Below are 16,021 nucleotides of genomic sequence, written 5' to 3' on the forward strand. Positions count from 1 at the left end.
GAGTAAGCACCCCACGTTCTCCTTTCCATCTGATATCTGACACCAGCTCAGGGGCAGCTTATGTTAAAAGCGCCACAGTCACTCACAGGCTCCACTACAATTAGAATATTAGGCCTGCAGCCCTAACATGTACAGCTCCTGCTGAAATGAACAGGAGTGCTGGATAGAGAAGGATCAGACCAGCTTGTATCATCTAGTACCTGCAGCCCCTCTTCTGCCAGTCACCCCCTGCATGAAAGGGCAAGAACAAACACCAACGTAGCCTAGGCTGCCCCATCTCAGGTGACAATCAGGGGACCTACTGGAGGGCATTCTGGACACCGATTGAGAATGCTGCTTGCATTCCTGCCATGAAATAAGAATACAGAGGCCCCAGCAGAGTGTTTTCACAAAGCCACTCAGACAATAACGGAGCATACACAAAGAGGTGACGACTACTCTACTGCACCATGAGCCATCAGCTGCCCTGGGGTGGGCTGGTGAGACTCCATGGCCACACCCTTCGAACCTGGACTGGATGTGGCAACGTGACCTTCTCCCCTGGCATGTAAGTAGTTTTACTGCACTTTGTTACTTACTCTTAAGAGGGAATCTCTTTGAATTCACAGTAGAGGGGAAAAGTTGAGCTTGGAGAATAACCCAATTGGTTATGTAGAATATTGTGGCTCGAGAATGGATCTTAAACCAGTACAGTATGTATCCACTTCTAACCCTGTGCCAATACTCAGGGGAGAAATATTTGAAAGGGTCAGAACTCCTGGGTTCTGCTCCTGGCTCTGGAATAAGAGTATTAGTGACTACAACAATCTAAGAAGCTGTATTAGTTGCTGCTCCTTCACAAGAGAAGCAATCTTTGGAGGGGGGAGAAAACACCAGGCAGATGTTAGATATTGGCCCTATGGGATTTTCAGCTTGGCCAGGCCCACTAGCCCAGGGAACTCTCACACCCCTTGATTGGGAGTCTTATTGCTTTCCAGACAATGGTTCCCCTGTGCTGTGTAAATTATACTATGAACTCATATAGGGCCAGGCCTGGAGTCTCTATACCCTAGGTATGCCCTGGTTGGTATCGATTTAGGACCTGATCCAGTGCCCATGGAAAGCAATGGAAAGATTCCCATTGATTCCCAACCAGTCTGAAATCTGATCCTTAATCTTCCCTGAGGGAGTCATAATTGTCAGTGAAACCTGTTTGCTAATTAACATGGTTTTTGTTTCCTTGCAGGGGCTGGGTGCCTTCGGCTGCCCCTTTTATGCATGGATGGAGATCCATTGCAATAGATCCTCCTACTCCAGCCAGGCACAGAGGTGGCAAGCAATGCAAACAACCAGAAGGGAGGAATGGGGATATTTAACTTGTGCGATGCTGCGGAAGCTGGGATCTTCCAAGGCACTGGAGTGAATAGTCTCTGGGTTTAATGAAGAGGGGCTGATGCAGGGCTTTCCCAGTGATGGGTGTCCTGGGCTCTTGAATGTGTGTCCTGCCTTGATTCATCCAAAGCCAGATCTGACGACCCAAAGGACACGTTCCATGACCTGCATCCTCTCCCAGGGAAGGGAAAGGGAGTGGGATATGGCAGGAATGACTCTTCAAGAGTTGTGGTTTTCGTTAGAAATCTCTCTGATCTATTTTGAAGAGCTGTTTCTAATGTATGTAATGTGTGTATTGTGCCTGCAGCACGGGATCCGCAATGTTGTACATTCAAATTAAATACAAATGCCAGTAAAATCAAGTGCCACTTGCTTTATGGTGGGGCTCTGTCACATCTTGCAAGCGAGGCAAGATCAAGCCACAGCAACATGTGGATGGGAGCAGTGCTTAATTTGTAATGAAAGAGGTGCTGGGGTGCAAGCAATTTTTTACATTGATGCAGCAAGCCCAGAGGTGCCACAGCTCAGCCCTGGGAAGCCCTGGCACACATTAAGCACTGGATGGGAGACCTCCACGGAAATCTCAGGCACTGTAGGCAGTGGAGCTGGAGATGCAACTGGGCGGCTCTCTTCCCTCTAACTTAACGCTGAGCCAGTTCCCCATGGTGAGGCTCAGAAATGTTGCTACACTGGCGCGGCCTCCCTTTGTCTGACGTGGAAAGCCAAGGTCCTAACCAGCTGTGGCCGCTAATGTCTCCAAAGCTCTCATTAGAAAAAATAAAAGTTAAAGTCCAGTTCTGATTCCAAAGCCATCCAAACAAACAAAAACACAGCAGATCCAGCAAGTTGCACACATGGATAAACCAACAATTCCGTGACCTTGGCCTCAGATCCTGCCAAGGAACCGTTAGCACAGCCCTGCTTGCCTTCAGTTATTAAGTCCATGAGATTCCATCAGGAGTAGAAAGCTCTGCATTTGGATCCACTTGCAGGATTGGGGCCTTAAGCATAACCCTTGTTCTCCCTTTCCTCTTATCCGTCTTTTGTCTGTAGTTATCTCTGAGGTTTATGTCTAAACTTGTAAGGGCTTTGGGGCAGTGATGTCCTCTATTGCTTGAAATTCCTTGCAAACTTTGGACTTATAAAAATAATACCATCATTCATTATTTGTATTAGGTAGCACTACAAGGCCCCTTTGTGCTAATGCAGATGTTAGCCCAATGTCCTGGACAAATTCCAATGTAGATCATTACATTCTGCCTCCCTAAATTAACCCTGCAATTTTCACTGCAGGCATTCTTCTCTTCCTGACCTCAGCCGTTGTGTTATGTTGTTGAACAGTGTTTCGCTCCAGACGCAGCAGCATTACAATGATGGATGAATGATCCCTGTGTGGCTGGCATATCAGTTTGTAAACTGCTTTGGGATCCTTTGAGATGAAAGGCGCTATACCAGTATAGGATAATTAGCGTGAAGCATCACATTTTTCATGAGACTGAAAAAGGACGTCATTATATGAATTACTGGTGCTCCAAAGGGCATATGCTGTTAAGCTGAGATAATTACCCATGTCTCACAAACATTCATCAATTATTCTTTCATTAATTTTTGGTATTAATATCAAATATTAACGGAGGCCTCACTTGGCTACAGCGTCACAGGCAAAGAGCAAACAAGCCACATTGAGAGTTCTGAACGAGGGCTGGGTATCTCTGCAGCCACAGGAAATGCCCTGTGTTTTATACAAAACTCCTTTGCCAGGATTTTCAAAACTGGAGGCTTGAAGTTAGGCCCTTGAGCCCATAGTTAGGTGCCTAAATAAGTTGCCTGATTTTCAGAAGTCTGCCAGCAGTTACCACTCAGCTCGGGATCAGGGCTGAAGATCATGGCAACTGACCAGCACTTTTGAAAGATCAGGTCACTTATTTCGGTGCCTGAATACAGGGTGAGATTCTCTGCTGCCCCAAGGTGTGTGGGGAAAGGTAGCTTTCAGCTTCTGACACCTTCCTACCGCCTGATTCGAGGCTGCTCCTTCTTCTTAGCGTATGCATAACGTGCCTCAGGTGGCACATGACCAGGATTCAGCACCGAATTTGGTCCACTGGTTGGATCGTTAGCTTACCCAGCCCAGGTGATGTAAACGCTGATCCATGCCCTCCTTTGAGGCTTCAGAATGCTATGCCCCTCCCCTTCCTGTCTGCAACACCTGTCAGCTCCGCCCCAGAACACCCCGTACACTGTGGGTCACCTACAGCAGCCCAATGCGTTGCCTGCATGGTGGAAATCTCCCCTGGCCCTCAGCATTCGTTTATGGCCCCCATACACCACTCACACAGGGAGGAAGGGTCTGTCTACACTGCACTCAGAGGGGTGACTGCAGCACAGGTTGAAATAGCCGAGCTAGCTTTGATCTAGCTAGATCCAATGAGAATAGCAGTGGAACCATGGGAATGAGGGATGTCCAAGCCCACCTGGGATCCTGGCTATGTACTTGAATGGCTAACCCACGCTGCCACCACTTCATGGCTATTGTTATTGGAGCTAGGCTAGATCAAATCTAGCTGGGCTGTCTCTACACATGCGGCAGTCAGACCTCTGAGTGTAGTGTTGACAGAGCGTTAGGAGCCTGATTCTAGGCAGCCCAGGTGTAAAATCAGCCCCCGATGTTCTGCTGAGGATTCCGTAGCCTGTGGCGTGACATGGCTTTTTAGGAAATAGATTGTGGTCTACACGTGCTGGCTACATTGTACATAATGGCTCTGCAGATCATTTTAAAATTCATATGAAATGCAATGACACCAGCAAACAGCGGATGAGTTAATCAGACATAAAAGGCGTTTTCAAAATATGCCTTTTGCTACTGTGTGGTGTTCCTTTTCCTCCTCCGTCCCCGACCGAAATGTCTTTCATGGGCAAGCCCTGGAGATGGAACACTACATTCAACTGCAATTGCCTCTTTGACAATCTTCTAGATGCTTTACAGCACCGGGAGGAACATGCTTTATAGTCAGAAGAAAATGGAGCCTCTAAAAGTGACACAATGGGATCCCCTGGTTATTCTCACTCAGTGCCTCCCTTGTCAATTTGGCTTGGTTTTCAAGTTAAAATAGGTGGTTTCTGTCAAGCCATGTCCCTCCCAGTTGCACAGCATTAAGCCATGAAGAGAGTTCAGTAGCAGGCTGTCAAGAGCTGTGTCAGGAGCATATCGGTGCCAGGAGCTTTCAGGCACCTGAAAAGTGCATTAATATCTTACGAACACAGTGGCTCACTGCAGTCAGAGTATGGATCATTGATGTCACAGTGCATCTTGGCCTATACGAATCTTTAACAGCAGCTTTGTGGGGGCCGTTTGCACTGTCTCTTTCCACTCTGAAGTGTAGTTCCTATAAAAGGATGAGAGATGATAAAGAGTAAGTGACAGATGGGATTAAATTGGTGGGCCCAGATAATCTTCATCCAAGAATATTAAAGGAATTGGCACATGAAATTGCAAGCCCATTAGCAAGAATTTTTATTGAATCTGTAAACTCAGGGGTTGTACTGTATGACTGGAGAATTGCTAACATAGTTCCTATTTTTAAGAAAGGGAAAAAAAGTGATCCGGGTAACTACAGGCCTGTTAGTTTGACATCTGTAGTATGCAAGGTCTTGGAAAAAATTTTGAAGGAGAAAGTAGTTAAGGACATTGAGGTCAATGGTAAATGGGACAAAATACAACATGGTTTTACAAAAGGTAGATCGTGCCAAACCAACCTGATCTCCTTCTTTGAGAAAGTAACAGAGTTTTTAGACAAAGGAAACGCAGTGGATCTAATTTACCTAGATTTCAGTAAGGCATTTGATATTGTGCCACCTGGGGAATTATTAGTTAAATTGGAAAAGATGGGGATCAATATGAAAATTGAAAGATGGCTAAGGAATTGGTTAAAAGGGAGATTACAGCAGGTTGTACTGAAAGGTGAACTGTCAGGCTGGAGGGAGGTTACCAGTGGAGTTCCTCAGGGATCAGTTTTGGGACCAATCTTATTTACTCTTTTTAGTACTGACCTCGGCACAAAAAGTGGGAGTGTGCTAATAAAGTTTGCAGATGATACAAAGCTGGGAGGTATTGCCAATTTAGAGAAGAACCGGGATACCATACAGGAACATCTGGATGACCTTGTAAACTGGAGTAATAGTAATAGGATGAAATTTAATAGTGAGAAGTGTAAGGTCATGCATTTAGGGATTAATAACAAGAATTTTAGTTATAAGCTAGGGACGTATCAATTAGAAGTAACGCAGGAGGAGGAGAAGGACCTTGGAGTATTGGTTGACCACAGGATGACTATGAGCTGCCAATGTGATATGGCCGTGAAAAAAGCTAATGCGGTCTTGGGATGCATCAGGCGAGGTATTTCCAGTAGAGATCATAGAATCATAGAATATCAGGGTTGGAAGGGACCTCAGGAGGTCATCCAGTCCAACCCCCTGCTCAAAGCAGGACCAATCCCCAGCTAAGATAAAGATGGGCCAATAAGGATAGGAGATAAGGAGGTGTTAGTACCTTTATACAAGGCACTGGTAAGACTTCACTTGGAATACTGTGTGCAGTTCTGGTCTCCCATGTTTAAGAAGGATGAATTCAAACTGGAACAGTTTGAAGTTAGGCCCTTGATGAGAATGGCCACTAGGATGATCCAAGGAATGGAAAACCTGTCTTATGAAGGGAGACTCAAAAAGCTTGGCTTGTTTAGCCTAACCAAAAGAAGGTTGAGGGGAGATATAATTGCTCTCTATAAATATATCAGAGGGATAAATATCAGAGAGGGAGAGGAATTATTTAAGTTCAGTACCAATGTGGACACAAGAACAAATGGATATAAACTGGCCATCGGGAAGTTTAGACTTGAAATTAGACAAAGGTTTCTAACCATCAGAGGAGTGAAGTTCTGGAATAGCCTTCCAAGGGAAGCAGTGGGGGCAAAAGACCTATCTGGCTTCAAGATTAAACTTGATAAGTTTATGGAGGAGAGGGTATGATGGGATAACATGATTTTGGCAATTAATTGATCTTTAAATATACATGGTAAATAGGCCCAATGGCCTGTGATGGGATGTTAGATGGGGTGGGATCTGAGTTACTACAGAGAATTCTTTCCTGGGTATCTGGCTGGTGAATCTTGCCCATATGCTCAGGGTTCAGCTGATTGCCATATTTGGGTTCGGGAAGGAATTTTCCTCCAGGGCAGATTGGAAGAGGCCCTGGGGGGTTTTCTTCTTCCTCTGTAGCATGGGGCATGGGTCACTTGCTGGAGGATTCTCTGCACCTTGAAGTCTTTAAACCATGAGTTGAGGACTTCAATAGCTCAGACATAGGTGAGAGGTTTATCGCAGGAGTGGGTGGGTGAGATTCTGCGGCCTGCATTTTGCAGGAGGTCAGACTAGATGATCATAATGGTCCCTTCTGACCTTAATATCTATCTATATCTATGAAAGATGCTTTTCCTCTGTCGTTTGGAGCAGAGAGGATTTGTGGCTTGATATCTATTCCAACCTGCTCTTTTTGATGGCTCCCAGGGTTTCATTTGGGTTCCTTCCCCTCAAACCCAACTTCAGAAGCTCTTCGGCCTGTCAGCAGCAATGTGTGGCCCAGCACTAGCAGCCAGAGTTAACAAAAGGAGCTCTACCTGTTTAGCTTATCAAAAAGAAGACCAAGTGGTGACTTGATTACAGCATATAAGAACCTTTACTGGAAGAAAACACTGGGTACTAAAAGATTCCTTAATCTCGTGGAGAAAGGTACAAGGAAGACCAATGGCTGGAAGTTAAAGCCAGACAAATTAAACTGAGAAAGTTATCTAATTTAATAGTAAGAGTGATTAACCACTGGAACACATGACCAACTGAAGTGGTGGATTCTCCATCTCTTGACGCCTTCAGAGCCAGACTGGATGCCTTTCTGGAAGAGATGCCTTGCCCTCATACAGACCAACACTGTCTCATTGTTTCCTTGTATACCCCCATGGACCCATCTTTATCCATCTCTTGTTTCCTGTCTTATACTTAGACTGGACACTCTTTGGAGTAAGGACTGTCTTTTTGTTCTGATTGGACAGCGCCAGCACAGTGGGGTTCTGGTCCGTGATGACTAGGGTTCCTAGGCGTTACGGTCATACAGATAGTAAATAATACAAATAATGATAGACACAAGAGATTGGGTTCAGTACAGGAGTAACTAGATGAAATTCTCTGGCCTGTGTTTTACAGGAGGTCAATTTTATGGTCCCTTCTGGCCTTCGGATCTATAAATCTATGAACTTACCTTCTTCCATAAAGATTAAAACATGGCCTAGAGAATCGTTGCTGGTGAAAATTCCTATGATCTCCAAGTGGTGTTATAGATGGCCAGGGCCAGAGGTGCAGCTGAGATGCCACCTCGGGTGAGAGGACCATTCCAAGACCCACGTTCTCCTTCAGCCCCCTCCTCACTCTTCCCCTCCCCCGGCCTCTCTTCTCACACACTCCATCCCCACAGGGGGGGCCTTGTTGTCTTTCCCTGCTCCCTGCCCACCATTTCCTTCCATCCCTGACACGTAATAGGTTTAAAGACCTTGTGTGTATGTTTCAGTGAGCTGGTCCCAGCTGTGTATTAGGGAGAGTTACTCCATCACTATGACATCATCAAAACAGTTCAACAAGTCTAATCCACTTGCTTTGTCTAAATCATTGTCTATGTCTCCCTCTAGTGGCTGGACCCAGCAAAGACCCTGCTTCTTACTGTACTACCCATAGCTGAATGACTCCTTCCGCTCAAATGGCAAGAACTTGTGCTGGGGGCCCTAGATTCAATGCTCACCATTGACTGTTTTGTCTCTGTGTAGGCAAGCAGGGTTCACAACACAGGCAATAAAGGGGCAGATTTTTAAAGGCAACTGGTGGAGTTAGGCCTCAAACTCCATTTTCACAGGCGCAAAAGGCTGCTAGGTGCTCAACTCTCATGAAACACCCATTGAGGGTCACTGAATTGCCCTTTGTGCCTGTGAAAATCTCCCCCAAGGATTTAAGACGGGGGATTTTAGAATCTCTGCAAGTACCTGCTGGAAGTTGGGTTGGCCAGGAGAGGAGACTCTGCGATTCCTGTTATAAAGAGAGTGTTCTTCCCCTATGGGTCAGCTGATTGCTCCCTCTTTAATTACAGCAATGAATTTAGCAAGTTGGTAGCAGAAGAATATCTCAGTTTCTTTGACTTCACTGGGCTCACCCTGGACAAAGCACTCAGGTGAGCCTCTCTGTTTTCATTAAAGACCTACCCCATGACGAATTGATCTAGAAGCCCAGTGTTTCCAATTTGCTGTGTGGTATCATTATTTGCCATGTAGTGCAGCCCCTCTTATGCACTTAAGGTTTGACGACTGATTGTGTGTATAATGACAGCTGGAGGCTGACAGATGTGTTGGTGTAACAGGAATCCCAGCTGTGGTTAAATATTGACTGTGATCTAATGATCGGCACAATATGCTCCCACTGGAAACGGGGTCTGAGCTGCACGAGTCTCAGTTGGCCAGAGCTTGAAGGGGTTTGGGCCTGAGGTTCTAGTTAGGACCCATCTCTCTGTGGAAAACACCAAATTAAAGTAACGCCCAGTTGACCGTGAGGCAAACCCAGCCCCAGCTGTACAACCCCAGCTGGCACCATTCTCCTGTGCAAGAGACAGGGCTGGATTTAGGGAGCTGAGCTGGCACAGAGCCCAGCATGCAGGATATTAGTGGGAACAGGCCATCGCGGGCAGGGCAGGGCAAGAATTTGCCCTTCTCTGAGTGAGGTCACTCAGAAGCACACAGGCCAGGGGGTTGAGCTAGAGTACACAGAGCAGCTCCCCAGCTGCTCCATAATCTTGCAGAAAGGCTGTTGCCCCTTTGCTCCCCGCAAAGGTGAGGCCCTGGGCTGCGGATTTCCATTGAGACCTGTAAGCTGAAATGTCCTTTTCTATTTGCAGAACGTTCTTGAAAGCGTTCCCTCTGATGGGAGAGACTCAGGAACGGGAGCGCGTGCTGATCCACTTCTCCCGGAGATACTGCCAGTGCAACCCAGAAGAGAGCACGTCGGAAGGTACCTCCCCGCCTCCTCTCAGACACCTCACCCTCCCTGACAGTGCTGACAATGCGTGTGCACCAGCTGGTCTGCTGTACAACCAAGAGCAGAGATCCTAAAGCGCAGCCTGGGGTCTGCTGGTAACCTGGAGGCCACTTGCTGGTAATATGCAAAGAGCTGGCTAGTGCTGACTCAGACAGCGTGAGCAACTCCTTCCTGAAGGACAAAGCAGGGTCGCACTTCAGGGAGGGGGACATCTATAAATAGTCCATAGCTAAATAATTGATTAATGGATGTGACATGCAGGAGTAATCTGTGGTGTAGGTGGTTATAAACACAGCAGAACAAGATGGTTCTAAGCCATGCTTACAAGCAACCTGTGGGCCCCTATAGCAGTCTCTGGTTATTAAAACCTCTATTAGATATTTATTAACCTTTTATAAACGATTTAGAAATGGAACCTTCATACAGAGTCTGACCCAACAGGCTTATCTCACTAAGGGCCACTAAAATCCACAGATACATTATCCTAAGACTTCCCCGTGGCAAACATTGTGGCAGATGCTACAAATCAGTGGCATGATCATGTGGGGGAGAGGAGGTGGTTCACGTGGTTGCAGATGGAAAGGGAGAGGCCCGTAGGAGAATCTCTGCATTGGGATGTCATCCACACTAGGGAAAATGTTTGAGAACCCACGTCTAGATTACAACGGTGATTTCCTTACCATGATACAACTTCATGTGCAATGGTCTTGTCAGTATATTTGTTGTCCCATTTTGTAGAGAAAACAGCTAAGCTTTTAATTTGAGCAACCTCCTATGACTGCTGCTCCCATGATCTGTATTCTTTGTTTCAACAAACCCTATAAAAACACAGTTGGGGGAGGGGGATATTGTTTCATTTGAAATATTTATTCAGGCAATTCCCTGTACGAAGATGTGAGAAAACAGAAGGTGTGTGGGTGATGCCTACAAGATTAAAGGGAGCGCACAATGAAATGCCTGGGCGTACTTTGCAAGCTGAACTCTGGACAGCCCATTATAGCACAGTCCTGCAAACATGCGTTTGACAGCTTCTCATTTGTGCTGAGCACTAGTGTCTTCTGCTGAGAGGAGCACAGGGGTCAGGATAAGAGATCTCCTCAAGTGAAGTTTCAGGTCGATGGCAGGAATGGAGGTGGAGCAGGCTTTGGGTGGTGGGAGAATAGCCAGCATTTCACCATGTAGGATTCTTGGTTGCAATCCCTGCAAGGGAATGTTTAAACCCAAACTAACCGGCTGTTTCTAGTGGTTTCACTTGTTTGATTGCACAGAAATATTTCTGTTGATAAAAAGATTTTGCAAAGCCGTATTTTTATAAAATCTAAGGGCCAAATCCTTTCAACTTCACATAGTGCTTTCAAATCTGCTTGTGTGAGTAAGTGTGACTCAATGTGAGTAAGACTGGCAGACTCTAAATGCTGGGCCTAAATTGACCGTCGTGTCCCTTTAACTATACGATAATAACATTATTAGAAACAGCTCAAGTTCATCTGCAATTCCTGACTAACTTTGGCAATCCAAAGGGAGAACATTCTTACATTAATTGTACGTTCGCTAACTAAAATGCTGGCAAATCCAGTCTCCAATTTGGGATAGCTCCTTGCCAAATTGAGCTTGCAAAAGATGAGCAGTTTTCGGACATTTGTGAGATGTGTGAAAGTGAAACATGGGATGAACTGTACTGTCAGTGGAATGCAGTCAGCTGCCTAGAAGGGCAAACACCAGCTCAAGACAAGATTACAGTTACATGATGACAAAGCTATGCTGTGCAGTGAGTTATAATCAATTTGTGTAAGGTCACGGTCCTGGCTGAGTCTGCCCCTTGTGGATGGTCACCAGCCACCAGTCACCCAACCTCTGGATCCCAGCTGCTTCCAGCCTGCTAGGTCTGTGTAGAGGCCAGGCACAGTCTCTGCTTCCTCCTCTAGGCACACTCCCAGGGTGCAGACTGCGTGTCTGAACTCCTTCCTGGGGATGGGAGACTCCACAGTCCTACTGTCGAGACCTCTAGATCAGTGCTGAACCTCCCAAGGCTATCCAGTTGCTTATGCATGCTCCCATGCAGCGCTTCCCTCCTGCCGCTGCCCCGTGGGATGTCTGGTTTATAATTTTATTCTTCAGGGACATGTGGCTCTGCAAGGAACTTCTTAAACATGCACACTTTACTCTTAGGACTTGTCTACAAAGGGACGGTCAGGAAAATTAATCCGAATTCAGATTAAGCTAAACCAAATTAAGGCCACTTTAATGCTGAATGCAAGTGCTCACACAGGGGTTTAATGCGGTTTAACTAATCCACTTTAAATTCACATCTTTAGTTAGTTCGGATTAATTTCCAGTGTAAACAAGCCCTTAGAGAGCACAGGACATTTACCAATCTAGACAAATCAACAAACATCTTTAACACAACCCCACTCTTGAATCCTCACCGCTACTGAGTCCTTGGGGTTGGGATCGTGTCCTTGGGTGAAGGCAAAGCCCCACTTCCCCAGGAGGGTTCTGTTTGAGTGGTGGAATGGCTCCATTTCCTTACAGAGCATGTCATTTTTCAAAGCAGTCTGTGACACTTTTGTTTGTTTGTTTCTATACTTCCGCTGGGGATTTTCCATGCTCCAACCCCCTAGGAATTGCTGGGGCAGAGTCATCAAAAGTCAATGGTTCTGTTGGTAGCAACCTCATTGTTCTACCAGGGCAGAGTTAGTGAATGTTAATGGACCTTGATAGCCCTGTCACACAGTCTCCAGACATAGCTGCCAGCTTCCTGCTACCAGATGGATGATCACATTCACAATGACTGTTACAAGTACCAGCATTGTTCCTAAAACTGCATGGAATTCATAACTGGACCCCAAACTATCCCATAAGGTATGACTGTACAATTAATGCCAATTGCTGTTGTAAAGAATTTGGAGTTTAATGTCCCTTCCATGGATGATCATGAGACACATTATTGTACATATTTCAAAACAGCAAATAAGTTGGTGCTGGATCAGAGGTAACCTGGCCCGTAAGAGTTGTGTTCTTGAAGATAAAACAGATTTTCACAGCAAGATTTTCTCTGACAAGTGTCACGTAGACAAGAAATTTGTGTTCTTGGAGGCAACAGCAACAGGTCCCTGGGCCCAGATGGTACCAATCTAGGCATTCAGAAGGGTCTGGAGAAGATGCTGATGACAGAAGTACACAATCTCTTTTGAAGCAGCGACTCTCCAAAGGGGGCCGGAGGGACAGCACCTATCTTTAAAAAGAATACGCAGGGCCAGCGAAGGAATCCCAGAGCAGGTACAAACAGTAACGACAATTACAAACACTGAGAGGGTCATGGTTGATGGGCCAAGCCAGCTTGGCTTCTGCAAAAGAACATTGTGACTGGCTCATATTCTGCTCAAACTCTTTGTTTGTTCTGACAAAATAGGGAGTAAGGAAGAATGGGAGGATATAATTTATTTCAACTTTCAAAAAGCCTGTGACAAAGTCCCTCTGAAGAGGTCACTAATGAAGTGAAGCCACAGGGTTAATGGTCATGTTTGGAAACAGTCCAAGGGACAGAAAACAGAGAGCAGGAATAAATGGTCCATTTTCACACTGGAAGGAGTTAGCACCGGGGTCCCACGTGGCTCTATACCAGGACTGGTGTCCCATAATATACTTATTAATGACCTGGAAACAGGGATGAGCAATGAGGCAGCAAAAATAGCAGCTGGCACCAAATTATTGAGGTTAGTCAAACCTGAAGAGGGACTTCTGAGGGGCCTACCCACGGAAAGTGAATGAGCAGCCATGTGGCCACAGAAATTCAAAGCTGACAAATGCAGAGTCATCCAGACTGGAAGAAAGATTCTGAATCATTCAGACCCACGTCCGAGTACTAATTTAACACTCAGGAGAAACTCCTGGACACCGCTGTGACCAGCTTAGTGATGATTTCTGCCCAATATGCAGTGAGGATCTGAAAAGCGATCAAACATTAGGGGGTATAAAAAATGAGAGAGACAGTGATCCTGGGGGGTATTACAGTGCTGTTATAGAAGGGTTACCTGACCCTAGAGCCAGATAACATTAGCAAGCTGGCCTTTATGCTGTGACCACTGAAATCATTAACTTTAGAGATAAAGTTTCGTGACTGCTTCTTGGAGCAGCTAGTCCTGAAACCTACAAAGGGAGAGGCAATTCTTGATTTAGTCCTAAGTGGAGCACAGGATCTAGTCCAAGAGATGAATACAGCTGATAATAATAGTGACCATAATATAATTAAATTTAACATCCCTGTGGCAGGAAAAACACCACAGCAGCCCAACACGGTGACATTTAATTTCAGAAAGGGAGACTACACAAAAATGAGGAAGTTAGTTAAACAGAAATTCAAAGATACAGTGCCAAAAGTGAAATCCCTGCAAGCTACATGGAAACTTTTTAAAGACACCATAATAGAGGCTCAACTTAAATGTATATCCCAAATTAAAAAACATAGTAATGTAACCCTTCTGCCCATCAGAGTTGGCAGCAACAAGGGCCGGGTTCAATATCTAGGGGATCCATTCCAATAACACAATGCAAACCGGCTCGAGCCCCCACCCAGTGACCTGGGACAAATATATACCACCCCCACTGGGCGCCTCCAAGAGGCAATACTTCCCCTCTCGCAAGCACATAGTCTGAGTGTAGCAAAAAGCCTTTTAATAACAGAGAGAAACAATGTGGCATTATGTTGGGGAAACACCACCAACAAAATTCATAATACAACCCATGAGCAAAAAACCCACCCCAAGCAAATTGGGGCATGCCCTTTTCCCTTTGGTTCTTGAGTCCAGCAACCCCAAATCACCCAAAGTCCCAAAAGTCCAGTGACCCAAAAATATCTGTCCCTGGTCAGGGCAGCCCCAGAGTTCAAAAGTTTATCTACAGAGCTTTACCTCCCAACCTGGGTGGAGATGGGGGCGGAGGTAAGAGGCACCTTACATGATCTGAAGCTGACCACCCCACAGCTCCATAGGCCTTCGCTCCGCTCCACCAGCCACCCCACGAACTGCTTCGCTCAGCTCCGCTCTGCAGCCCACCAGCAGCTCCCGCCGTCCCACGAACTGCTCCGAGTCCCACCAGCAGCTCCCGCCATCCCATGAACTGCTCCACCAGCCGGTCCACAAACTGCTCTGCGTCCCACCAGCAGCTCCCACCGTCCTATGAACTGCTCCACCAGCCTATCCACAAGGCACTCCAGCTGTCCCGCAATCTGCTCCACAATATATCTTCAGGCTTCCCCACTACTTAACACAATGTTCAGTGATTTCAGCTCTTAGGTGAATTCAGCTTGTAGTAAGGGAGCCTCAGTGCTGGTGCACTATTAGCCAAAGTGAGCTCAGCAGCCTGTAACAGACTTCTAATGAAATCAAAATTAGCTCTGATATTCCACAGTGGAGAGAGGAGGAAGTGCAATTAGCATGTAAGGCCCTCACCAAGGGACCCATGCCATCAAGTATTAATGCTTGTCCCCAGCCTCTCTCAATTCACAGAGTTTTGGAACCCATGACCCTTGCCTAGCGAGTGCTACTTAGTTGATGGTGAGTCCCTCCAGCATAACAAAAGGCCAAGTACAGTTCCAAGCATAGTTCCCATAATCAGGGTAATAACAATTTATTCTTCCTGCCCCAACAACAGAGACACTGGGGATCCCACAGCAGCCAAAGTGACCATTTGGGCAGCTATGGCCTCATTCTAGGCGGGGTGGGAGTGCCTATGCAAATGAGATCGGCCTCTGAAGTTATTTTCCACAACTTGCCACACCTCACCACCAGATGTCAGGGTGGAGCTCATCCTGACACTGCTTACAGTAAGAGAACCAAAAAAGTGCCACTGTGGCTAAAGAACAAAGTAAAAGAAGCAGTGAGAGACAAAAAGGCATCCTTTAAAAAGTGGAAGTTAAATCCTAGTGAGGAAAATAGAAAGGAGCATAACCTTTGGCAAGTGAAGTGTAAAAATATAATTAGGAAGGCCAAAAAAGAATTTGAAGAACAGCTAGCCAAAAACTCCAAAAGTAATAGCAAAAAAATGTTTAAGTACATCAGAAGCAGGAAGCCACTGGATGATCAAGATGCTAAAGGAGCACTCAAGGACAATAAGGCCATTGTGGAGCAATGTCTTCATGGCTGAGGATGTGAGGGAGATTCCCAAGCCTGAGCCATTCTTTTTAGGTGACAAATCTGAGGAACTGTCCAAGATTGAGGTGTCATTAGAGGAGGTTTTGGAACAAATTGATAAATTAAACAGTAATAAGTCACCAAGACCAGATGGCATTCACCCAAGAATTCTGAAGGAACTCAAATGTGAAATTGCAGAACTACTAACTGTGGTATGTAACCTATCATTTAAATCAGATTCTGTACCAGATGACTGGAGGATAGCTAATGTGATGCCAATTTTTAAAAAGGGCTCCAGAGGTGATCCTGGCAATTACAGGCCCGTAAGCCTGACCTTAGTACCGGGCAAACTGGTTGAAACTATAGTAAAGAACAGAATTGTCAGACACATAGATGAACAT

The 16,021-nt window shown here is 45.8% G+C and overlaps 1 protein-coding gene across 2 annotated transcripts in view; it reads left to right on the forward strand.

The window, feature by feature from the left end:
• Positions 1–16,021, forward strand: part of PSD2 (pleckstrin and Sec7 domain containing 2) — a 145,689-nt gene that overhangs the window by 82,266 nt on the left and 47,402 nt on the right. For both annotated transcript variants that reach the window (XM_074960736.1, XM_074960737.1), the window contains exons 5-6: positions 8,552–8,632; positions 9,350–9,462. In XM_074960736.1, coding sequence (XP_074816837.1) covers positions 8,552–8,632; positions 9,350–9,462 — 194 coding nt within the window. The remainder of the gene's footprint in view (positions 1–8,551; positions 8,633–9,349; positions 9,463–16,021) is intronic.

This window comes from Natator depressus, chromosome 8, assembly GCF_965152275.1.
Source record: "Natator depressus isolate rNatDep1 chromosome 8, rNatDep2.hap1, whole genome shotgun sequence".
NCBI lineage: Eukaryota > Metazoa > Chordata > Testudines > Cheloniidae > Natator > Natator depressus.